The following is a 26643-nucleotide window of genomic DNA, read 5'->3' as shown; positions in this document are numbered from 1 at the left end:
TTTTGAGCAAGATTGAGTACAAATAAAGAGATTGATTGATTGATTGATCGATTGAATAATTCCCTTTGTAGGAGATTGGTTGGCAAAGCAAAGAAGACGCCAGAAGAGTCGTAGTGCTAACAACTGACGCGGCATATCACTGCGCAGGCGATGGACTGGTAAGAGCTCATCTATCCACTCTTCATTTTAACCTTTATTATTCTAACATTGCACCAAACGTCAAAACTTGTATGACCAAAAGTACACTTTTTGAGCGTTGTGACATCAGGTGGCATCCATACTTGGTAACCTCACCGTTCTTGTAGTCCAAATACTAACCCTTTAGTGGAGAAATGGAGGTCGATTTTGAATACTTTTGTTCAGGCATGCGAGTTTTTTCGTTAAACATTTCCTATGAAGTTGTGTGTATTTTGCATTTTTGTTTATTTTTCTCTCTTTCTTTGGTGGGTTCATGGACCTTCTGTTCTTCTCTTTGTTTGTTGGAAACTTGGGAATTAACGTTTGAACAAAGTTAAACTTTCGATCACATAGAAGTACAGTAAATGGGGGCTGGCAAAATTTCCGTCCGAGTTTTCCAGGAAAAAAAAGCCTTGCTATTTTGAATATTTTCCAGCAAACAGCAATTAAATTTTGAGTCTGAAAACGGCCTAAAGATATTCTTAAGTTAAGTGTAATAGGTTTCTATTTGATATTTGAGAGTGATATCATCTTTGAAACCTTCAAGAGTTATTGCTTGAGAAGGTAGCTTACGAGAGTAAATACAACATCGCATGAATAAAAGGGTTTTATTAAACTTCCTGGTAACATTTTTCCCATGTTGGCTGGAAAGCATCCCGAAGAGCGTTTCTACTATCGAGGGGAAGAAATGTGAATTGTTTGAGTTATTGAACTATTGAATTAGTAATTACATTAGTTATAAACACCTGTTGGTGAGGGAGCTTTCCTGTCAAACTATTATTATTAGCATTACATGCTCCCTGCTTGCGGGGCTTACGTATACCCTTGTGCTGTGCATGCGTACAAAATATCGTGCCAGCCAACTCTCTCGGCATTTGGGTTAGCTGGACTGTACAGCCCAAACTTTTACATTTTATTTTACTCGTGTTCATACAGTGACTGCTTATTTTGAAAAAACGAATGTGCAAAATAAAAAAGTTAAAAATTGACTCTCAGCTTGGGGTATGTTCGAAGTATGTTCTTAAAATACTGGTCAAACTAAGCCCCAAGGTTTAATATGAAAAAGGTTCTTATAACAAAAGAGAGTGTACATGGGCCAAGGATACATTGTGTCTGACCAGGAGGTTAATAGTTCTGATAGTTTGGCGTTCAGTTGTTATGCCACATTATTGATCAAAACAATACTTTGGTTAAGAATGACTCCAAGCACCTTTGGTCATGTACAGAAATGACCTTTGAACACTAAGAGGTGATTCACTAAGCAACAACTTTCGAAATGCCGTTCCAGTTTTTTTTTAACTGCATCCATTTCCATGCTGGTCATCTGACACTTTTGCAGTGTCTCAGAGTCAGTGCAGTGTTATTAGTAATCTTGAGGAAAACTGGACTTTTACAGTTAGGTTTCCATCCACGCAAATATGTCTTTTGGCTTTTCAAAATGCTGCTGTTGATACTTGAGAAGACAGTAGTTTTTGTCCAAAGTCCAAAATCCTTCTCCTCACGCAAGAATTTGGATGATATTTTGTTAAAAATAGGACCCATGTTGATAGCAGTTTTTATAACTGAAATGGTCATCCTGCATAAATATGTTTATTATTATTATTATTATTGTTATTATTATTATTATTATTATTATTATTATTATTATTATTATTATTATTATTATTAAATCAGGGGCTTAGAGAACCTATAAACTACTATGGTATCCTGTATCGGACCAGCAGGCATTCTCTTAGATTCCATGGCCAGAGGTAGTACCGCGTGTCTATATTTCATAGTACAGAAACAAGCGCTTTTAGAGGCAGGTTGAAAGTACTAACGCTTTCCAGTAGCTTATAATTAAACGGTTAATATCTGCTGCGTTTTACAGCTTGGCGGAGTTGTAATCCCTAATGATGGCCTTTGTCACTTGGAGGCTCACGAATACACTGCATCAACACTTATGGTAAGAGATGGCATTTAATGAATGCATTAGTGAAAACTATCTGTTAACGGATAAAAATGAGCGAGGGACATCACTGGAGAAGCGTATTAAAAGGAGTAATGTAAGCTAGGCACCAGCAAGGAATTGACGAAATAGGAACGAGTGAGTCAAGATTGCTATTCTATTCCTTGGGTGTAGCATGACACTTGATCAAATAATTTTCGGTTTAAACTCTGATGAAAAAACAATAAATAATGAGAAGAACTAGTAAACAATAAAGAAGATTAAAATAGAAGTGTCACAAGCCTTTTAGTTATAGTCTTTCATCGCCATTATGGAGTGACGATAGCCTGCAACGCCAGGCGTTGTCGGATAAGGGCGAGCAAAGTACCGACAAGAGCGCGAGGAAGCAAGAAGGATGAACGTTCTCTACCCTGCCCCGAGAGTGGTATACAAGATAGAGCGAAGAAAAAAAATACATAGCAGTGAGTTATGAACGAGGCAAGAGCTAGTTACTACTGATATGCGGACAAGAAACAAGCTAGGAACACATTGAATACAGCAAGACTGGAGGACAGAACGAAGTATATCCAAAGAGGTGAACGAACTTATGACTAATACTTGGTCAAACAGCGTGGAGTGTGTTTGATCTTCGAGCGACTAACAAACGTCCTCCAAAGAAAGGAACAAATAGAAATAAAGAATTAAATGAACAAGTGTTGAACAAAGTAGTAAGTTATAGACGAGAACGAGTAACAAGTTAGGTATGAGCAAGGTAGGGACTAGTTACCATTAAGGAATGAGCTACGAACAGGGTTGAAGTACGCATTGTACGTGAGCATGAGCGAGGCGGCAAAAGAAGACAAGAGAACAACAACCACAACAAACAAGCAGACAAACAAGGAAATAATGTAGGTTATAAACGCTGAAACCAGTGTCAGAATACTCGTAACATTCTCTAGTTATACTTGATGGATTCTTCTTTAACAGAGTCACGCTCTTTCTGTTTTAGGATTATCCGTCTCCTGGACTTGTTCGCGAGGTTTTGCTTGAGTCTCATGTGGTTCCAATCTTTGCTGTCACATCGAAACAAAAACCAACATTCGAGGTTGGTTTTGTAATATTAGGGTAACTAGATCGTAGGCTCAAAATCCCATTTTATGTAAGTTGTTCACACTGTAAAAATTAATATCTTGTTTGGTTGATTTGGTTGGATGGTCCCAGTGGAAGACTATCTCAACTGGTTTCGACTGACAAAATTAATAAACATTGAACGGCATTGTTCAACCATTCAAACAGTTCTTTGCCATTAAAAGAATTTTTGCTACTTGAAACTTCAATATTTATCCCAACAGTAGACTGAAAAAGTTGTTACTCAATCAAGCCAAATTTTCGTCCCTGTTAAGCATTCCCAGCGGAGAAGAAGGAACTAAGCTAAATTAAGCAACCAAGTCAACATGGTTGAGCGCCCGATCTAATTTTGATTCAGACTAGGTCCAGATTAACGACAAATTTAAACTTAAAAACTGCATGGAATTTGCCTCAGACTTCAAAACTATAGGAAATCGATGTAAAATTTGGGCTCTCTTTCTTCCGTCATAGATAAATTATTTATTTCTTAATAAACACAATTTTAAATGCTCATTTTTTTTCAAATTAGGAGCTAGCGAGATTTCTTGGTAACGAGACTTATGCAAAAACAGGCGAGTTGAAGAAGGATTCCGCAAACATTGTGCAAGTCATTGGAGAAGCCTATAGGGTGGGTAATTTAGTATTCGTATTTTTAATTTCCTGTGTTAATTTTTAGAGAGTAGGATAAGATATGGGGTATAACACTTGGTAAGAAGCAATATTTTTTCTCTCCGGCAAAACACGAAAACACCATTATCATGCTGATCATAATCGTCGTCAATGACATTATCACTATCATCATCTGATCGCCATCATCACAGGAAATGCCACGGCCATGACGATCATCGTTGCTTTCACCCTTGCTGCGCAATCGTCATCACCATCACCACAGCAATCGCCATTCCTATTGCCATGACCATCGTCGTAATCGTAACCATCACCATTCTCCTCCTCAACAACGCAATTGTAAACAACATCACCACCATCATTATCACTTTAACAAATAAATTCCATGTTGCCGTGCGTCTGTTCAGTAATACATCACAGATGACGTCAAAATGTGGTAAGAACAAAAACGTGGCGCCGAGTGTGTCACTGATGTTCTTACCGCAATTTGACGTTCTCTGTGATCTATTACTGAACAGACGTAGGGCAACATGGAATCTATTTCTTTTACATAATAAATTAGCAAACAAAAGTTTTTAATGGTGACGTCATCTATGCGTCTGTCCTCCTATAGATCATAAGTGAGCACCAATCAAAAAGACTGTATAATTCAGCTCATTATATCACATGATAAAATGCTATCGCAATCACCATCATCCTCACCATCGTTATCACCTTGTTCATTGTTCATTTTTTCCCGTGACCATCACCATCGCCATAGCAATTACCGTCGTCATTCCAATCACCATCATCACCAACATGTCCATCGTCATCACCATCACCATGGCCACCACCATCACCATGGTGGTGACCGTGGTGACACCATCACCATCACTATCGCCAAAGCCATCCAAGAATATCACCATCATCGTCACCAATATCATTGCCATTGCCATCGGCATCATCGCCAGTATGGCCAACGGCATTATACCGGTATTATACCATCGTCATGACCATCTTACCCGCCATCACAATTGCAATAAGATCAGTAACTTAAGCAGTTGCGAAAAGGAACCTGACGGCAAGGCTTGACGTCTTGTATTCGATAGTATGACCTTACTTACCGGTGCAAACCTTTTACCAATTGAGTTGTCAAGCTCTTGGTGCTGTCCCATTGATAAATACTATTATATTAGAAGTTTCAAATATCACCCGCTGGATTAAATTATCATGTGACATTTCCAGTGGCCGATCTCAGTTGAAAATCACATGCACTCACCCATCTTTTAGTAAGCAATTTGGCGATAGCAAGCGCATGCGTTAGTTGACACCGGAATTAAAGGACTGAATGTGGCTGTTTGATGGGCACAGAGTTAGTAAGTAGAAATAAATGTAGCCAGATTAAGCCAATAGAGTTGGGAGGGAGGGAATGTTATCCCTTGGCACTGATGTAACTTGGAAGAATTATAATCAAACTTCACCTTATAAATTACAAGTACGCCTCGTTTAATTTTTCAATAATGAATTTTATTTCGTGTCCAACATGAATTCATTTCAAATATTTTAGTGAAAAGAAGAAAAGTGGTAATATAGAATTGTTCCGGCTGATTTAAAGAGCCTTAAAAACATTGAGCATTGGTCAATCATTTTATGTTTTGACGTTTCGTCAAAACCCTTTGGTCCATTTTTTGCCATTTTCGCTCGGTTATTGGCGGATTTCTCCACATATCTAAGTAAACAAGTCCAAGACGTGGAGTTAGTCGTTGTTCTACTTTATTCATCTCCACATCGCCATATAATACATTTGAGAAAAATAGTATAAGTATAACGGAGAAAGGGCTGAAATGGTTTAGTCGTTGTTAACGGTAATGGTCTCTAAACTCTTTCTACAAGGCTAAATTTGATGAATTGAAATTTCCTTAATGCCTACGACATTGTCACCCCGTTCTGTTTTCCTGTGGGAAGACAAATGTCTGTTGTTTCCATGGCTACTACGTGAGGTAAGCGAGTTTCTCCACAATCCTTTCTTCAGAAACTCGCGGAAGTCTTTCATCTGAACAACGTAAATTACAAAGTTCATTAAAGGGCTTAAAAATACAACAACACCAGTGCCATAACGAGCCATGTAAGCGGTAGAAAAATCAAGTTGTGGCCTAGCTATCTGCATGTATGCTACATTCCCTAAAAAGAAAGAGAAAGGAACAACAAAAGCGAACGTAAGGAGTATGATAAGAGTTATTCCTTTGATCTTTTTTGCTCGCAATTGAGCCTGAAAAGCATTTTTCGTTACATTGACGACTTTTCGTCTTCCACTGTCCCACACAGTTTTTATCAAACATATGTTGACATAAACTACAAATACGCAGGGAAGAACGTACTGCAATGGTAGAATTATGAGCGTTATTTTAAAAGGATGATAGAACTGCTCGTCGTTTTTGCAGATGACGGTGAAATGAGTTTCGTTAAGATCTACTCTTATCCCATCGTATGGCGCCGAAGCCAGCAACATGAAGAGAAATCCAAACACCCACGCACCTATAATCATTTTGCGCATCTTCGTTGTTCCGACAGTGCGCAGGACCTTGCGAGTTGTTAAATACTTCTCAAGGCTGATCACAACTAAAGTGTTAATGGTGATAACAGTAAATATGAACTGTAGATATCGTATTATCTTGCACGGCCAACCACTTTGGAATACATCATACAATATTTGAATGCACAAAAGAGGTATCGACACTGCACTAGACAGGACGTCTGATAACGACAAACTTCTGATATATAAGTTGAGATTCCTCACGAAATGATTCGATTTGATTCGATTTCTCTTGGGCTTTTTCCCAAGGAAGTAAAAGATGGCACAATTTCCCAGGAATCCAAGCACTCCAAGAATTGACAGGATGAAGCAGAGGACATGTTTCCTGGTGTCACCAGCTGGCGTAAAGATGTAGATGGAGTTCGTTGCTTCTCCGTAGTTCTTTAAATGCGATAAATTGTTTCCCGATAAATTGGAAGATAACCATGATGTTTTGTTTTGATCCATGCTGAAATTCAACTAGAAAGAAAGAAAAAATCACAAAACTAAGTACTTTTGATTAATGTTCATGTGGGTTTTCCCTGTTTAGCTGTTAGTTTTACTTAAGGACGGTGCCTACTATTGTCACTGCGCATACGTTCTGCGCATCTCGAAATACTTGGGTTTCCTATGGGTGGTGCCTACTAATTGAGGGATATTTTTGCGCGCTTTAAAACTATGCAGAGAAAGGAGATCTTAGCAAGTGATTTTGGTATCCAAAAAGAAAATTAGGGGTAACCATGCATTTTTCAGAGATAATAAAGCTTCAATTTGGAAAAAAGCGCCATACATTGCTTTGTATTTTGCTGCTTTTTGGAATAATTGTTGCTTAGTTATCTCTAAAAAATGCGTGGTTACCCCCAATTTTCTTTTAGGATTTCAATAGCGGCTGCTAAGATCTGCTTTTCCCGCATAGTGATAAACTGCGCAAAAATACTTCGCTTTTAGTAGGCACCGTCCTTAAAGGATTTTTCATTTCCGAGGAGCTTATTTTCTCGCTTGTCAACATTTTGAAGGTTTATTCAAACTAGCCAGTCTTAAGAAATTAGCCACAATGGTCGCCTTATCCGGGATTATTATAAGCTAGAATCCAGCGAGGCAAAAGCTTGAAAGTTTAATTGTTTTGTTTGAATTTAATATACCAGGCAAATTTTTAATCAGATCATGTTGGACTCAGCAGAATTCTGTTTCATGAGTTGTGCCTTTGAAAGTCACTCATATTTAATGTCAGTGCAAAATTAAATTCTTCCTACTTTCCCGAGTGTCCTTCAGTAAAAAAAGTTCGTACGCGCGACAGTTATGAAAAACTTTGCCAAACTATATATCGATGGACAGCTTCATTAATGTAGTTTCTGACAAAAAAAAATTCAGCGATTTTTTCAAATTATGAAAAAAAAAAAAAAAATCCTAAATGAAAGAGACCTGCTCGATTGAACAATCGCGTATTGCCAACGTTGTCCCAAGAACAAAGTAGCTGCACAATGTTATTCACAAGACATCCATCAACAAACTAGTGTATCCGAGCTCAAAGTTGGAACAACATTATACAGACATGTTGCTCAAGTGGTCGCCATGCTAAAATATATTTGAATTTCTAAATTCGCTGACACTCTTTATTTCGTTATTATGCCTAGGATCTAGGATCATGGCCGATTTCTGGGTAAGTTTTACCGGAGCAGATAAAGCCGGATTGCCACAAAAATGTTCTTAGAGTGGTCGGTCATTTAGATTATGACACTTTTGTGAGTTTTTCCTTTGAATTTTATTTTCCATTTTCCTGAAAAGAGCTGTATTAATTTAACTTTTAAAGCTTGATTTCTCCAGAAGTCGACATTTTAGATTTAACACTAAACTTTATTTTGCTCGAATAAAACTTTATTGGAAATTTTTGTCCATTGACCACAGAAAGTAAAATTAATCTTGTTTTCTTCGTATTAATTGTTTTCTTCAATATCAAATTATTAAATTTCCAGAAAAAAAGTATATTTTGTAGTTATTTAGGAATAGTTCGTTTCCCAACCCCCGTTGACGCGAGTCATTTGAGTTGCACTGATACTCTCATACGTTCAAAAAGTACTGTACAAGTACTAGCATTCCTTACAGTCCATGTTTTAAATAAAGGGTTAAAATTGTGTTTCCAGTTTAAGTTTAAAGGGAAAAATAAATAATATGTATTTTCATCATAACTAAGGCAAAATGACAGCTTATTAAAAAACCTCGAACCTTAATTAAAAACATGATAAAGTGCAGAAATTAGGGAAGTTAACAGTACTAAGTACAGATGTTACTGAACAAATTTTTGAGAACACGAAATCCGGTAAATGCTATACGAACAATCCTTTTTTGTCTGAAGATAGCTTCACTTATAGTGATGTTATATAACCTTGTTTAGCTAACATGTAATAAAAATAAAGTACATCGATTCAGAAAAGGCAAAACTCACCAGAGATGAGATCAAAGCTGTTCAGAGCGGCTGGATGTTGCACTTTAGCGACTAGCAACCAACTGCGTTCCTTACAATGATAAATTTGGACAGCAGGTGATATCTAAAAAATAATAGGAATAACACCTTGTAATTATACTAAAAAAGTCCTTGAGAAACGCAGTCCTTGACTGGCTGAAAGAGGTACTTTGTTTTGGATCTCTGAGAATTGGAAGGAAACGTTCTTTTTTTGATCAAAATGAAAGCGTTTAAATCGACATTAAAGACATTCATCCTTCAAGACCCAAACTTAGCCTCGGGAAGAGAACTTTTAGATACTCCGGAGCGACTTTACTTGATTTGTTACCTGAAACATACAAACGGGCAGCGTCCTTGGAGGCTTTTAAGCGACTAATGATGAAACACGATTTTGCATAGATTTTTTTTCTTAGTGTGCAAATGTTTTTATAAATTTTTTCTACCCTGCAATATTTCAACCCAAAAGTGTTAGAGTCATATGTATTGTAATTTTTTTTCTCATACCATAATAATAATTATTTAAGGTGTATACAGGGCCCCTCAGGATAACAGCCCCGTAGCTGATTGGGCCACCCTGTCTAAATAAAGTTCACTTACTTACTTACTAATGGACCCATTTCGGTTAGTTCTCCAGGAAGCGCAGCCTTTTTGTCAGTATATACCTAATCTATGCCAAAAATCTTGATACGGTTAAAAGACAAATTTGCTTTAATATTTTATCATGAATCTTTATTAAATCTCGATTTCGCCCCATATTCTGGCTTTTCTTTAACGTAGGGGCTTTGACGCTTGGAAAGGTGTTTTCCCTGACTTGTCCTTAAAATCACGTGTTCTTATTTATAGCGTTTCTAAAAAATTAAAAGGAAATTCGACTCATTATACTTGTTTCTAAATTGCGGTTGTTAAAAGTAAGTAGTTTCCCAGTCTCTTGACGAAAAACTTTGAAGCTTCATATTCCTCATTTCCTTGTATGTTTTGCTGTACAAAATAACTATAATTGCGAAATCACTTGTGGTAAATGTTTTTGTGGTACTGTGATGAAGAGGTTATCCTCATTTACAATTCACAAATTTAGGTTTAATCATGGCTGATTTCCAAGTAAGTTTTGCCGGAGCAGGTAAAGCCGGATTGCCGCACAAATTTTCTTGTTGTTGTCGATCATTTAGATTATGACACTTTTGTGATTTTTTCTTTTGAATTTTTTTTTTCCATTTTCCTGAAAGAGCTGCAATAATTGTAGTTTTGGAGCTTTGGTTTTTGGAAATTTTAGACTGAACACTAAACTTTATTTTGCTCGAATAAAACTTTATTGGGTAATTTCTGTCCCAAGATCACAGGAAGTAACATTAATCTTGTTTTTTCGTATTAATTGCTATCTACAATATTAAATTATGTATTTCCAGGAAAAAAAAGTGTTTGTAGTTATTTAGGAATAGTTCGTTTCCCAACTCTATTTACAAGGCTAAAAAGACATTAAAGAACCAAACGTTTTCGACTAACCAAGTCATCCTCAGAGTAAAAAGACCGTCCGCTACATGCATATTTTATATGCTTTAGGTGATTCCCGATGGGAACAGTTTTATTACGTAAGAATGGACTTGTTTATTCAGACTGGGGATCCATTGTTGGATCATTAAGCCTTCAATGATTCTGCGCTAGTGAAAAAATTGGGCCGTACAAAGTATTCGGCAACTAAAGAGCGGGTCGGATTCTCGCGTAGGTGACGGGCAGGTTCAGAGTCATTAGAGAGGTTCGAATGTCCATCGATTCGCACCTCCACATTTCTCCTGGTTTCAACACTGCAAGAACAGTCGCCTTTGTAGACCACATGTGATCTGTGAGCGAAAAAAGGAAAGCCTGTTGATCTGCTTGAGCGTCTAAACAGTTACCATCCTAACATCGTTTTCACTGTCGAAGAAAACCCCGACCTCATCCTCGACACTGCATTTACTTACGATGATAAATTCAACTGCAGAGTCTACAAGAAACAAGGAAAACTGCCAACTCACTGGAAATCAGAAATCCCCACCAAATGGAAAAGAAATTGTATTACTGGTGCCCTCCACAAGAGCTAAGCGCACTGATCTCTTCCAATTTTGATAGCAACATCAAAACATTGCCACAACCTTTCTAAATGCGGGATACCCCAAATGTTTTATTTCTCACACAGTGAACAGTTTTCTACAAGATCCACCCGAAGATGACAATCTTATCCCGAGTTTTCTTTTTGAACAGCGTAACAAGATTTTCATCAAGCTCCCTTACTACCAAAGAAATGAAAAACTTAGCAATACTTTTATCTCTAAGCTGAACAATTTCACGGGTTTCAAACACATTTCATCGTCCTCTGGCAAACAAGACAAATCAAAAGTGTTGTCAACCTTAAGGACAAAAACACTCACAGATCACATGTCGTCTACTAAGGCGACTGTTCTTGCGGTGTTGATTACATCGGGGAAACCAGGAGAAATGTGGAGGTGCGAATCGATCGACATTCGAACCTCTCTAATGACTCTGAACCTGCCCGTCACCTATGCGAGAATCCGACCCATTCTTTTAGTTGACGAATGCTTTGTACGGCCCAACCTTTTCACAAGCACAGAATCATTAAAGGCTTCATGATCCAACAATGAAGCCCCAGTCTGAACAAAACAAGTCCGTTCTTACGTAGCGAAACTGTTCCCATAGGGAATCACCTAAAACATATAAAATATGCATGTAGCGGACGGTTTTTTACCCTGAGGATGACTTGATTAGTCGAAAACGTTTGGTTTTTTAATATCTTTTTAACTTTTTAGCCTTGTAAATAGTATTGTAAATATCAAGCGAATATTATGGACAAAATATCAAGTACATTAAGAAGAGGCAAAACTCACCAGAGATCAGATCAAAGCTGTTCATCGAGCGGCTTCAAGTTCCACTTCAGTGACTAGCAACTAACTGCGTTCCTTACAATGATAAATTTGGACAGCGGGTGGTATCTAATAAAATAATAGGAATAACACCTATTGATTATACTAAAGACGTCCTAGAAAAACGCCGTCCTTGACTGGCTGAAAGAGGTATTTTGTTTTGAATCTCTGAGAATGGGAAGGAAACGTTCTTTTTTCGATCAAAATGAAAGCGTTTTAATTAATGGATCCCTCTCGGTTAGTTCTCCAGGAAGCGCAGCCTTTATGTCAGTAAATACCTAGTAATCTATGCCAAAGATCTTTATATGATTAAAAGACAAATTTTTCTTTAATATTTTATCATGAATCTTTATTAAATCTTGATTTCGCCCCATATTCTGGCTTCTCTTTAAACATAGGGGCTTTGACGCATGGCCAAGGTGTTTTCCCTGACTTGTCCTTAAAATCGCGTGCTCTTATTAATACCGTTTCTGAAAAATTAAAAGGAAATTCGACTCATTATGCTTGTTTCTAAATTGCGGTTGTTAAAAGTAAGTGTTTCCCAGTCTCTTGACGAAAACTTCGAAGCTTCATATTCCTCATTTCCTTGAATGTTTTGCTGTAAAAGGTAACTATAATTGCGTAATCACTTTCGGTAAACGTTTTTGTGATAATACGGATGAAGACGTTATCCTCATTTACAATTCACAAATTTAGGTTTAATCATGGCTGATTTCTGGGTATGTTTTTCCGGAGCAGGCAAAGCCGAATTGCAGCAAGAAATTTCTTGTTGTTGTCGATCATTTAGATTATGATACTTTTGAGAAATTTTCTTTTGAATTTTTTTCCAAGCTGTGATATTTTAAGTTTTGGAGCTTTGGTTTCTTGAAATTTTAGATTTACACTAAACTTTATTTTGCTGGAATAACATTTTAGTGGTAAATTTTGTCCCTTGATCAATAGAAAGTATTCTTAATCTTATTTTCTTCATATTAATTACTTTCTACAATATTAAATTATTAATATTTCAGAAAAAACGTGTAGTTCGTTGGAAAGTTTTGTTTCAAACCTCAGGCTGTTGACGCGAACATAATTTCTTAAGCGAGTACTGTACAGATACTAGCATGTCTTCCAGTCCATAATGTTAAAATAAACGGTTAAAATTGTGTACTTTCAGTTTATTTTCAAGGGAAACGGAATAATATATATATTATATCTTCTTCACAGTTAAGAAAAATTATCAGCTTATTAACAGACCTTTAATCTTAAAGGAAAAGTACAGGACTTAACTGTATAACAAGGTGTAGATATTGACCAAACTTTTGAGACTTCGAAATCCCGTAAACGTTATACGAACTAGTCCTTTTCTGACTGAGGATAGCTTCACTCACACTGATGTTATATAACCTGGTCAGTCCTGCTAAATTATTCGAACTTGGTGTAACTAAAACGTAATATGAAATAAATGTCATGATATATTTCCAGCCTGGTGAATGAATGAGAATGATGTATTATTCTAGAAAGTGACAGAGGCATACTCGGAAAAAAAGAAATAAAAACGTAATATACATATATAAGGTGTATTCAGCAAGGGCAAAACTTACCCTAGATCAGTCTGCAGATATAGAGAGCTGTTGCTCACGAAACGACAGCGGCTTGATGTTCCACTTAAGTGACTAGCAACTGACTGCGTTCCCCACAGTGATATATTTGAACAGCAGGTGGTATCTGATAAAATAATAAGACTAACACCTATTGATTATACTAAAAATGTCCTTGAAAATGCAGTCCTTGGCTGGCTGAAAGAGGTATTCTGAGAATCGGAAGGAAACGTTTTCTTTTGACCAGAGTGAAAGCATTTTAATGAACCCATTTCGGTTAGTTCTTCAGGAAGCGCTGCTTTTGTGTCAGTATATACCTAATCTATGACAAGAATCTTTGTACGCATGAAAGACAAATTCACTTTAACAATTTATCATGAATCTTTATCGAATCATGATTAGACCCACATTCTGGCTTTACTTTAGCATAGGCGCAGTGTTTTTCCTATCCTGTCCTTAAAAGCGCATGTTCGTATTAATTACGTAAACATGTCCGAAAAATTAAAAAGTAATTCGACTGATTATACTTGTTTCTAAATTGCGGTTGTTTAAAGTAGTTTCCCAAAGTCTATTGACGAAAATTTGGAAGCTTTATATCTCTCATTTGCATGTATGTTTTGCTGTACAAAGTAGTAGTAGCGATGATTGCGAAATCACTTGTGATAAACATCCTTGTGATAAAATGATTAAGAAGCTATTGTGAACAGTTTGAAAGCAATTTACGCGTTATTTGTCTTATTGTAAATCGGACAAAACAGCCAAAATTTTATAATTTAATAATGAGCGATAGGGTATGGGAAACAGGGTTAGTTTCCAGAAAAAAGCAGAATTTTCCGATTTTTTTTCCAATTCACCAGCTCCTCCTGAAAATGGCGGCGGTTGAGGAGTTGTTGAATCGGAGAGAAATAGCGATTAAAGGCAGAAGAACAGGTGGAAATCAGTACACAGGACAACATATCGAACGATGAGATGATAATTTTAACCAAATGCCGCTAAAATTCTGCTTTTGCTGGAAACTAACCCTGTTTCCCATCGCTCACGATTTAATCATAACAAGAGAAAATTATATCGCTACAAACGGACAACGTTTCTTTTCTGATCCTCTTTTTAAGACTGGCAACCTCAGGTGAAACTGACATGTTTAATTGGCATTAAGGTTATTTTTCTCAGCGAAGGCAATATTTGGAAAGGTTCTTTTTTCCGGTAGATTTACCAAATAACGTTTTCAGAAACTTGGACGATTGTCCTCGAGTCCTTCGTCCATCCTTTGAACCACCACCCACCCATTCATCCCTTCGTCCGTCCGTCCGCCCAATCATCCTTTCTTCCTTCCATCCATCCATGCATCCATTCATTACTTCATTCGCACACTCATCGTTTTCTCAGTTCGTAGGTGCTTCTTTTCGCTTCTTCGTCTTTTTTTTTTTTTTGCTTGTTTATATGTCCGTTCAATTATAGATTTATTTATTTATTTATTTATTTATTTATTTATTTTTTATTTTCCTCATCCTGTTTTGCTTCTTAACCCTATCTGGACCGAGGGAAGGAGGCCGATTCTTCCGGCGGTGACTTTGAACCTAAATAACTTTTTTTAATATTTTCGCAAACGCCACAAAACTACAGAACTCTTTGGGAAAATTTATATGGGAAAAATTTGATGTGGGCATTTAGTGTTCATTGACTTTGGTTTTACTATGACAAACAATTTCTGACAGGCAGTTTTTTTCAGAAAATGGAAAATCCCTTTTTAAATTGAAGAAAAATACTTTCAGTCTTGCTGTAACTTTTGTGTTTTTAGCTTTTATTAGTCTTCCTTTATCGGTTTTGATTACGTTTTGCTTAATTTCGGCGCTTTCTTGACGTTTTTGGGAAGATATCAAGTACATTCAGCAGAGGCAAAACTTACCTGAGTTCAGCCTCCAGATATAAAAAGCTATTGCTCACGAAACGACAGCGGCTTGATGTTCCACTTAAGTGATTAGCAAACAACTGCGTTACCCACAATGATAAATTTGGCAGCAGCTGGTATCTTATAAAATAATAGGAATCACCTATTAATTATGCTAAAACAAACTTCCTTGAAAAACGCAGTCCTTGGCTGTTTGAGAGAGGCATTTTGTTCTTGATCCCTGAGAATCGGAAGGAAACGTTTTCTTTTGACCGAAATGAATGCTTTTTAATGGACCTATTTCGGTTAGTTCTCCAGGAAGCGCTGCAGCTTTTGTAATCAGTATAAACTTAATCTATGCCAAAAATCTTTGTACGATTGAGAGAGAAATTTACTTTTACATTTTATCATGAATCTTTCTGGCTTTAGACCAGCACGAATTTCTGGCTTTACTTTAGCGCTTTGACGCATGGCCAAGGTAATTTCCCTGACTTGTCCTTTAAAACGCTTGTTCGTATTAATTACGTTTTCGAAATATTTTAAGGTAAACTCGACTGACTATACTTCTTTTCTAAACTGCGGTTGTTAAAAGTGCATTCCCAAAGTCTATGATGAACAATTTAATGCTTCTTATCTCTCATTTTGCGCGTATGTTGTGCTGTTCAAATTAACTATGCTTGCGAAATCACTTGTGATCAACGTTGTTGTGATAAAATGATAAAGAGGCTATTAGTCTGAAATCAATCTACGCGTTACCCTTCTTACTTTTGATCGAAAAATAAACAGCCAAAATTTTATAATTTAATCCTGATCCATAGCGTTAGTTTAGAGCAAAAGAGGCATTTTACCGAGAGTTTAGTGAAATTATCATCCTACTGTCTGATATGTTGTCCTGCATCTTTGATTTCCACCTCTTCTTCCCCCATTAATCCCTGTTTATCCGATTCAACAGCTCCTCAAAGGCTATTGACGAACCACTTGTGAAAACTGATATGTTAAATTTATATTAACGTTTTTTTTTCTTAGTGACGGCAATATATGGCAAGTTCTCTTCCCCGGTAGATTTAAAAAATACCGTTTTTTAGAAACTTCGACTACTTTCATCGAGCCTTCCATCCATCCATTTACCCACCACCCACCCATTTACCCATCCATCCGTCTGTCCGTCCGTTCTTCCGTGCTTCCGTCCGTCCATCCATCCATCCATCCATCCATCCATCCATCCATCCATCCATCCATCCATCCATCCATCCATCCATCCATCCATCCATCCATCCATCCATTTGTTCATTCGCACTTTCGTTGTTTTCCCTGTCCGTCCGTACTTCCTATCGCTCCTTTTTCCCCTTGTTCATTTGTTTGTTCACTTATGGATTTATTTATTTTTCTCTTCCTGTTTTCCTCCTTACATATATGAACAGAAAATAGCAAGCACGGTGACAATACGAGATGTGAATTCTGCTGGACTAAATGTTCGGTATACTGCGGTGTGTCCGTAAGTATCCAGGAACCGGGTACCGGATTGACAAAGCTTTCCTAAGTGAAGACGTGTCCTAAGTATTTGTAAACAAGCCAACAAAGCCTATTGTGAAAGTGAGAAGTGATCATCGCAGTGAATTTTCCAATTTATGCAATTGGAAATTAGAAGCCTGAAAAAAATTTCAACGGGATTCGAACCCGTGACCTCCGCGTTGCCGGTGCGATGCTCTACCAACTGAGCTATGAAGCCACACATTGGGAGCAAGGTCAATTGTGGGTTCCCATTTTCCCGTAAGAGGAGTGAAATGATGTAAAGTATATGAAATGATCCATATATGAACTGCGGATGTAGATGAAAGTGAGAAGTGATCATCGCAGTGAATTTTCCAATTTATGCAATTGGAAATTAGAAGCCTGAAAAAAATTCAGGCTTCAACGGGATTCGAACCCGTGACCTCCGCGTTGCCGGTGCGATGCTCTACCAACTGAGCTATGAAGCCACACATTGGGAGCAAGGTCAATTGTGGGTTCCCATTTTCCCGTAAGAGGAGTGAAATGATGTAAAGTATATGAAATGATCCATATATGAACTGCGGATGTAGATGAAAGTGAGAAGTGATCATCGCAGTGAATTTTCCAATTTATGCAATTGGAAATTAGAAGCCTGAAAAAAATTCAGGCTTCAACGGGATTCGAACCCGTGACCTCCGCGTTGCCGGTGCGATGCTCTACCAACTGAGCTATGAAGCCACACATTGGGAGCAAGGTCAATTGTGGGTTCCCATTTTCCCGTAAGAGGAGTGAAATGATGTAAAGTATATGAAATGATCCATATATGAACTGCGGATGTAGATGAAAGTGAGAAGTGATCATCGCAGTGAATTTTCCAATTTATGCAATTGGAAATTAGAAGCCTGAAAAAAATTCAGGCTTCAACGGGATTCGAACCCGTGACCTCCGCGTTGCCGGTGCGATGCTCTACCAACTGAGCTATGAAGCCACACATTGGGAGCAAGGTCAATTGTGGGTTCCCATTTTCCCGTAAGAGGAGTGAAATGATGTAAAGTATATGAAATGATCCATATATGAACTGCGGATGTAGATGAAAGTGAGAAGTGATCATCGCAGTGAATTTTCCAATTTATGCAATTGGAAATTAGAAGCCTGAAAAGAAGCCTGGAAATTAGAAGGCTTCTAATTTCCAATTGCATAAATTGGAAAATTCACTGCGATGATCACTTCTCACTTTCATCTACATCCGCAGTTCATATATGGATCATTTCATATACTTTACATCAAAGCCTATTGTAAAACAAAAAATACTTAGTAAATGTATTAACTTAGGAGGACTTGGTGAATCTGGCCCCAATTTTTCAACTAAATATCCTGCTACGAATGCTCTTTTTGTCAGTAAAACCCGCAAATGCATTTTTATTCTCATACATGCAATTATCTGCTTTAGAGCCCCTAACTAAAGGAGAATTGGTTCAATTTAGTTTTAATTGTTACTACTAGATGCATGCTATACTTAAGAGCAACTCTCCATACGATTCTCATATTCAATTTTCGTTTAGAAATAGATTTCGCTGATAACTCTTCCATCGACTTCTCTTGGCAGGTAGGTAACAAATATTAAACAAGATCGGAGAAATTTAACTTTCTTGAAATTTTCTGATTCGAACTTTTCACACCTCCTGCTATGTTCGAAATCCAGTGGCGAGATTATGAATTTACAAGAATTGTAGCTGTTAGTTCTGGAGAATTCAAAACCTCCTGATTAGCTAGTAATAAACAATGACGTTTCAAGTTAATAATTTGATAAATGTCAATTATAAGCTTTAATACTGTAATAATTCTGAGGGCAAAAAGTTTATTGCAACATGCGATTTAACCCAGTTCCAGAGGAATAAATTGCAAAAGTGGTTCATCCTTACCGGCTTTTCTACATATCAGCAAAAAGTTCCATCCATACTCTGTGGAAATCTGTTAAAACATCTGGCGGAAACCTAGTTTCTGTTCCACAAGTGAGGGGTGAAATTTGGGACATTCGACTAATACGGCCACATTTCCATCGAACATGTCATAAACGAATGCTAGCAACAAACCAAGAAATGAGATAACTATCGCTTTGAAATTTCTCCGCGAAGCAAGATTAAGTATTTCTTACCAATTTTATCGTAATTAAATCGCCGAAAGAGTTTCATTAGAGCTGTCATGTAACGAGATAAGTTCATCACATTGAAACGAATTCACTGTCTGCCATGGCTTTTTAGGCCGTTGACCAATTCGTTTATTGGCTCTCGTACTCTAACTTAATTTTTGCTGGATCGGGAAGACTCTGTAGGTTTTCAACTAGCAAGCGTTTTCTGTCCCCAAGTGAAGAGAAATTTCGAATGGCTGCGAATTGATTTAAACTATTCAACATTAAATGAACAAATGTTATAAGCATCATAGTATATTGGATGCTGGACTGACAGTCACCCATATCTTGCAACTAACCAATCCAAGAGAATATGATGGAAGAGTTATAGCGAAATGAAAATTGAATATTAGGATCTTAAAGAGAATCGCTCCTTATATTAAATGACCTCCACCCCCTTCTCGAATAGACAAGATTGAGTCAAAAGCTAGCTTGTCTTACATTGGTTTGTTTCAGCAAGGGACAGATTTTTGAAAACACAAGAACTTGCACTGATGTTCAGTTAGGAGATACGGTAAAGAGTATGTTACTTTTTGGTTCTGTACATGATTAACAGTCCTGAACTCGTCAAAGTGTCGATCAGGATTTTACATTTATTATAATTTAGCAAATTAATCGGACTTCGAAGCAACTATATATGGTGTGCTAGGTATACGCTATAAATATAAAAAGACTTGTTTGAGGCCCAAAGTGCCAATTTATCGTTAGTTATTCAACGGCTGATTAACCTTGTGTAGCAGTTTTAATCACAATTTTGGGCGAAACGGCCCTATCACCATTTCGACCCACTTTGAGGCTCGCTTTGGCTTCTGGATGAATTTTAGCCCTTACAATTAGAACTACTTGAATAGGCCATTTCCGAGTTACTGTGAACCTCATTATGAAAGCGAGGCTAAGAGCAAAGCTTTTCATATGAATATTAGTTTTGTTTGCAAATGAATGAAAACTAATTTTCAGAATAAAAACTTTGCACTTAGCCTCGCCTTCATAAATGAGGTTCAAAGAAACTCGGCAATGGCCGAGAGTAAAGTGAGCCGTAGAAAGCCATTTCAGCCTTGTATGAGACTCATTTTAGTCCTTGGGTGCATTTCCCTGGTCTTGGGCTAAAACAGGGGCGCTTTTTATTTAGCCAAAATTTTTCGGTTTAATCGGTTGAATTGCAAATAGCCGTGCCTAGCGAAATTTGACGGAATTTTTCGAAAAAACAAAAACTTTTGGAGTTACTCCACTATTTCTATTCCGACCGGTCATTCCTTCATTTACACAAAAATCCTTTCTTATTATGTGTGAATTGTTCTGAGCAGCTGATTAGTTAATAACGTTATAAATTACCCTTATTTTCCTTTTAGGTTTCTTTCAAAGTATCAGTGTCAATGGACAAATGCTCAGAAAATTTACCATTAAAGTAAGTATTGCCAAAGTTAATGACAAACTTTAGTATATTTTCGACTCAGATAACGAACATGTCTTTTTTCTCATGACAGCTTCTCCATAAAAACTCCATACGGCCAGGTTTTTCTCAAGTTGTCTTACGTTTGCGACTGTGAATGCGAGAGGAATACAAGTCTGGTAAGTTTGGGTGTACAACATTAGACACTTAATGACTGGTCTCAAGGGAAACAATTAAATTTCCCCTAAAAAATCTCAACAAAGTCGAGGGAAACATTGAGATTCGAGCGAAACAAAATCAACTGTTTTCCCGAGGGACCAGTCATTAAGTAATTTGTTATATAGCAGAACAAAGAAATGAAATAGATCAAACGTGGAAAACAAAAGCGTCAATACTCGCGGGTAACAGTTCACTGGTACCCTCTGATGTCATAGTTTTTGCGATGTTACACGCTCATGGGCTTTTGATTGCAAGCTGTTCTATTGTTAGATGTCATGTGACTATGAACTAGCCAATGTATGAGTGCATTTTGTCGGGAAAAGCTTCTGCTATATAACATTTAATGCTTTCACCACGCGAAGCCCGTAGACTCAAACCAGCTTGAAACATCACACATTTCACTATGAAATTAATGAAAAAACCTTTCACAGGAAAGCATTGCTGAAATGTTTTTTTTTTTGTTCAAACATCTATTCATCGTACATTTTACCCAAAAGAAAGTGCTGCTCAATAAGTTTATCTGATTGGCGTATCATCATATGACTCAAAAGTAAGAACAACTTCAGTTTAAAGTTGAACAAACAGCACCATTGTAAAAGGTGATACTTTAGGATTTTATCTACAGAGAGTATAAAGAGCAACAAAGGAAATTTTCGCCGATTGCTTTCATTTGAATGGATTTTATCCGAAAACGTTAGATCAACTTCCGATGGCATAATTAACAATGACTCTATCTGAATGCATTCCACCCGCAGACCCAAAAGATAAGAACAACCTTGCACAGCATAACTGATAAATAGCATCGCAAGAATATCCTGTTTAATTATGTATGGTACCAATTAAGGACTTAATCAACAGGCTTAAACGTTACACTGGTTTAAAAGCTTTAAAAAGGATAAATGTCAAATACATTTGTTGTTGCAGATGGAACCAAATAGCACCAAATGTAACCACAAAGGCTCATTAAAGTGCGGAGAGTGTTCCTGTCAAGATGGATGGTAAGGCTAATAGAGCTGTTGTTTACTTACAGAGGGTGCACCAATGCAATACCGGGAAGTTAGTAAAAGCCAAAATATGCAAAGCTCTTTCATTTTCATTAAAAGAAAGCTTGTTTTGGAAGAAAGTGAAAATAGCACTTGGCAGTATTTTAATACGAAGACAAACTCTGAGCAGGGGATCTACGGAAACAGCAGCGATGGAGCTAAGAGAATGACGCGCGTAGCTGTTAACAGGCTCAGCTCCGTCTTCAGTGTAGGTTGAGAAAAAAATCGATGTGGAAGGATTCATAGTACATTCGCTTCTCCCCAACTTTCAGTTAACGAGATCCAAAATCTTTATTAATGCGAATTATTCTGAAAGAAAAAATCATGTCTGCGGCAAATGCAAACGCAGAAATAATCTCGTGCTCATGATCATTTCACTGTTCAGTTTCAGCACAAATAGAATAATAAGCTTTAAGTTTACGTGAAACTTAAAAATGTACATATTTAAAGGAAGACATGGTACGGTAGGTACTAATCTGGTTTTCGTTTGACGCGATTCCAAATCTCCCTAATAACACCGTGAAGCGATAAATTTGCGCAAAAACCATTAGGTTTTGGAAGCCTAAACTTATTTCCTTTGAGATATTTTAATTTGGGGCTCCAAGTTATTTATTTTTACTTCAGGACAGGGGAATACTGCTCTTGTACAAAGGAAGAAGAGAGTAGGGGATGTCCAAGGTAAACCGTTTCTTACTGATAAAACAGAAAATTTGCAACAATTTCGTTGGACAAAAACAGTGTAGAAGCAGTCGTTTTTCAGTGCTTGGTGGAGGCCTTGTGCCAACAACAACAACAACAACAACAACAACAACAACAACAACAACAACAACAACAACAACAACAATAACAACAACAAAAACGACGATGACAAACTGTACAGCACGAAAAAACAACTGAAGAAACAAGAAAAATAGCGAGCGTTTTTTGCAATCTCTCTCAATCTCGCGCCCACGTATTGTTGGCTCAACAGGAAGCGGTTGGTTGATGATCATTCGCCTACCGAGAAACCAGCCATTTTTATGCGAATTCTTGGTAGGGAATGACTGAATTTCATGAGCATGGGACTTGCTGGAACGTTGCCTGTGGAATTGAAAGAATTCGAAGGTCTGGCTTATAAAGTGGTGCATTTCGCTTTGCGAAGTGACTAGTCTGGCCCGCCAGTTGTGATAAAGCGCTCTAACTGAAGAGCTCTAAGTCAGTATTGAAAATAGGTAAAGCTTAAGAAGAATTAGTTCAGGAAAAAACAAAACAAAAAAAACAAAAAAACAAAAACAACAAAACAACAAACAAATAAACATAACAACTAAAATAAGACGTCAACGTACTTTTAGAAAGCATACTTCAATATCTTTTGCCTACGACTAAACTGCATATTATCATTATCTCTCACCAACGCCTCATTTCAATTAAACTTTTGTGTTGTTAATAGTACCAACGACAACATATGTAGTGGTCAAGGAACTTGCAGATGCGGCAAGTGTTACTGCAAAGACAGCGAGGTGAGTTAAACCTTCATTAGCCCGTAAACGCCCGCTAGTGATTGGTTGAAAAGCCATGTTTGTAAAATCTTTGAAAAAAAAAGAAACTTTTCGATGATGATTGTTGCAAAGTTAATAGAAGCCTTTTAGTTGTTTGTCCTCCCAAACTTTAGCCTGTACTGCAGATGGACTATAATCCCAGTGGAAAAATGGAAAATGTTTTCCATTTAAAAAGTAAAAATTAAATTTAATATTAATCATTCTCTTTTTAACACAATGCAGGATCGTAATGGGTTGATATACGGTGACAAATGTGAGTGCAACAGTCTCAGTTGTCCAGAAGACCCTGAAAATGGAGAGAGATGTGGAGGCTTAGGTAGGATCAAATTATTGGACACAAGTACTGCCATCTCACTCTCTTGTATTGTGTCTACAGGCACGTGAAGTTACTATATTATACGTGTAGTTACTTGTGAGGATAAAAGGGACGTTTAGATTTGAGTACGAATTTGATATTTCAAAATCCAGTTCGATTGTGTCAAAGATAACCGCTTAATCGTCGCACTAATGTAGCTTGTTTCTAGACGCCTCGTAGCTAGCCTGCTGATAAATAACAGGAAAGAGGGGAGGGATCTGGGGACATGATTGCATGGTTCAAAATTTTAAAGTCGTTCTCGTATTCATCCTTGTACTTGTAATCAAATTTTAAAGCCGATCCCTAAAATCAAGACTTCTTGGGCACCACTGTCTGTCCCTTGTCAAGTACTCTAGGTGTAATGAGTGATGTCTTGCGCGGAAACAAGTCCATTTGGTATCGCATGTTACTGTGTCCGATGAGTTGCGCTTCGGTGATTGCCAACACTGCTTATCAGTTTGGATCGTGGCCATTTTTAGAATTAGTGTAAAAATACAAAGAAATAAAGAAGTAAATGAATGAATGAATGAATGAATGAATGAATGAATGAATGAATGAATGAATGAATGAATGAATGAATGAATGAATGAATGAATGAATGAATGAATGAATGAATAAATGAATGAAAAAATGAATGAATGAATAAATGAATGAATGGATGGATGGATGGATGGATGGATTGGATGGATGGATGGATGAATTCTGCTTAACGTCGAAAAAGCTTTGCAGTCTTAGAACGAAGAAGTACGAAGTAGGCTCGCAATATTATTTACTGTCTGAACTGTATGTCAGTAGCCCAGTGTTCTAAACCGATTATTTGTTTAATGGTGGTATGCAAGGTATTTAGACGCAATTGAGAGACTGGATTTTCTTCTGTGCATCAGAACGCGGATTTTGTGACTGCGGTCGTTGTAACTGTACAGAGAAGTGGACCGGGCCTTCTTGCAGCTGCAATTTGGATGTGGAGAGCTGTAGCAAGGATGGGGTAGGAATTTAATTACCTAAGACATGAAATGATTTCTAATTACCTTCGAATATATTTGCGTTTGCGTATGCTTTGCTTGTTGACGTTGTTTTGCTTTGCTTTGCAACTAATTTACCCCCGTTATCCCGCAAAGAAAAAAGGCTGTCCTCCTCAGTCCTGTTGAGAAATCATCTTTTTCCTCCCTCCATGCTAACTAGAGATCTATCCCTCTCAAATCTGATAAAAGCCTTCTCCGCTGGATATGTTTTTGCATTTACTTACAAAACAAATTCCTTCAAAATGTCGATCACTGGAATCAAAATAGAAATCTAAGGCGATGAAGTACTTTCGAACGCCACTATTGTTCCAAAACAATACGCAATAGTTGTTAATCACACGCAGTAGTCCTAGTGTCTCCAGAAACCGACATGTCGCAGAAATGTAATGCCTATGTACTTTATTGCTACTTTGGATCCGTTTTATGCACTTAGCTGTGCATAAAAGCAATACTTCTGAGTCATTTAAAGATCCAGTTTGAAAGTAAAATGGGAAGGTCAAGGGAAAATTCTTCAGTTCTGTTTTATTTAGGTCTTCACTTTTCTGCAACAAAGCGCAAAGAAAGATCGACGTTGTTTATATCATTGGATTTTCCTTTCACCAGGTTGTTTGTAGCGGAAGGGGGACCTGCAGATGTGGGGTTTGCGTGTGTAACGCTTCGTTGCCTTACAGGGGACCTTTCTGTGATGAATGTGTGGTAAGTAAAACAGAGTATGCCGTGCCTGTGCTACCACAGGACACTACTCTTGTCCTTATTTCTAACTGATGGGGACGCAGTCACATTGGTATTGAAAAGTGATGGTATGAAGCGATTTCGACCAGAACAGAAAACAGGCAGCAAAATTACGCGAACACGGTTTTTGATGTGACTTGCACTGCTGATGAGTTAAGCTTTAACACTGGCTACAAATTAGGCAAAATTTTAATTTACATTGTTAGCCTTTGTAGGAGACTGGCGACTAAAACTTACATTAATGAAGGGACTTATCATCAGTGTTACAGTTATGAGGAACATTAAAGCTACAAGAAACACATTTTATGGTGATTAATAAACCAATAATTTTGCCCAGTTTGCTGGAGAAAGGAAGGCAAAATTAAATACAGGATTCCCCCTACAATTGGTGACAAAATTGTTGGTACACCCTCCCCCTCCCACCCCTGCTCATGGTTCGATAGAAGTGAGAGCTTCTGTCTTTATACATGTTAGTAACAGTTTTCAACAATATTGCTTGGAGGGAGGGACACATGATCACCCTTCTCCAGCAATATGCAAGTATTTCATATAAATATACATTTATTCATTTGCATGGACACTTGCGATATATCGCATTTTGCTTATTGGTGTAATTATTATTACTATTATTTTTACTATGACGTTTTAAAGGAAAACAAAAGTTCAATTCTATCGTTTTCTTCTCTTTTATGGCCTAATAGATCTTCTTAGCTTACACTGGTATATTTTTATTTTTAACCACGTGATTGTAATAGTTTTGTAAATATATTTTATTGGAGACATAATAAATCTTATCTAATCTAATTACTTGCTCAGCAAGAGTCTCATATAACATGCTAACTCGCCACATACGTGCGCATAATTGCCTGTTTTGTTTGATTTTCCAGAACTGTAAGGGAACTTGCGAGGCTAACCGGGCATGCGTGCAGTGCCGTATATTTGGAACAGGGGAATTTGCCGGAGACCTGTGCGCCAGAAAATGCAAAGATTTCAAGATTACTCCAGTTGACAAGTTGACACCGGGTGACTGTTCTACATGAAATATCTAATTATAATGCATTTTTATTTTCATTTCCTTTCTTGAGCAATTTTAACTTTTCGTTTGGAATTCGGATCATCTTTTCAGTTCTTCTTACCAAGCTCTCAGCTTAACCAGGTGGAAATATGCTTATCTTGGTGCCCAAGGACCTCAAAATATCCGTTGAATGGCTCAATGGCTCAACAGTCAAAAGCTAAATCTTTCTTCTCATGTCTTGGCAAAAGTGTCAGTTTAGGTTCCTTTGAGTCCCAGACCTCATTTTAGCACGCTTGTAGCTCTGCATTTTTTTTTAGATCGAAGAGCTGGAGCCCTAGACCCCCTCGACCTTAACTTTTGTTAAAAGTTTACGATAACGGCTGCTAGAGAAACTTTAGT

The 26643-nt window shown here is 37.4% G+C and overlaps 2 protein-coding genes and 3 non-coding genes across 8 annotated transcripts in view; 1 reads left to right on the top strand and 4 right to left on the bottom strand.

Moving 5' to 3' along the window:
- LOC146486500 (integrin beta-PS-like) overlaps positions 1-26643 on the top strand; it is a 51319-nt gene that overhangs the window by 19785 nt on the left and 4891 nt on the right. For all 4 annotated transcript variants that reach the window (XM_085101261.1, XM_085101247.1, XM_085101240.1 and 1 more), the window contains 15 exons: positions 72-158; positions 2048-2122; positions 3114-3209; positions 3762-3860; positions 16673-16746; positions 19387-19444; positions 20280-20335; positions 20415-20499; positions 21464-21537; positions 22207-22260; positions 23012-23081; positions 23343-23436; positions 24360-24460; positions 25101-25193; positions 26117-26252. In XM_085101261.1, coding sequence (XP_084957387.1) covers positions 72-158; positions 2048-2122; positions 3114-3209; positions 3762-3860; positions 16673-16746; positions 19387-19444; positions 20280-20335; positions 20415-20499; positions 21464-21537; positions 22207-22260; positions 23012-23081; positions 23343-23436; positions 24360-24460; positions 25101-25193; positions 26117-26252 — 1252 coding nt within the window. The remainder of the gene's footprint in view (positions 1-71; positions 159-2047; positions 2123-3113; positions 3210-3761; positions 3861-16672; positions 16747-19386; positions 19445-20279; positions 20336-20414; positions 20500-21463; positions 21538-22206; positions 22261-23011; positions 23082-23342; positions 23437-24359; positions 24461-25100; positions 25194-26116; positions 26253-26643) is intronic.
- Positions 5490-6919, bottom strand: LOC146486504 (galanin receptor 2a-like). The gene has a single exon (XM_085101284.1). The coding sequence runs from the start codon at positions 6876-6878 to the stop codon at positions 5733-5735; it is 1146 nt and encodes a 381-aa protein (XP_084957410.1). The 5' UTR covers positions 6879-6919; the 3' UTR covers positions 5490-5732.
- Trnaa-ggc (transfer RNA alanine (anticodon GGC)) lies at positions 17158-17230 on the bottom strand. Its single transcript has one exon. It is a non-coding gene; the product is annotated as a tRNA-Ala (tRNA).
- Positions 17408-17480, bottom strand: Trnaa-ggc (transfer RNA alanine (anticodon GGC)). The gene has a single exon. It is a non-coding gene; the product is annotated as a tRNA-Ala (tRNA).
- On the bottom strand, positions 17658-17730 carry Trnaa-ggc (transfer RNA alanine (anticodon GGC)). The gene has a single exon. It is a non-coding gene; the product is annotated as a tRNA-Ala (tRNA).

Source organism: Pavona decussata, unplaced genomic scaffold (genome assembly GCF_977016875.1).
Source record: "Pavona decussata unplaced genomic scaffold, jaPavDecu1.1 SCAFFOLD_21, whole genome shotgun sequence".
Classification (NCBI taxonomy): Eukaryota; Metazoa; Cnidaria; class Anthozoa; order Scleractinia; family Agariciidae; genus Pavona; species Pavona decussata.
This window is presented reverse-complemented; position numbering and strand designations above follow the sequence as displayed.

Excerpts from the sequence above, each read along its gene's own strand:
- LOC146486504 (XM_085101284.1), bottom strand. The coding sequence starts at position 6,878 with ATGGATCAAAACAAAACATCATGGTTATCTTCCAATTTATCGGGAAAC.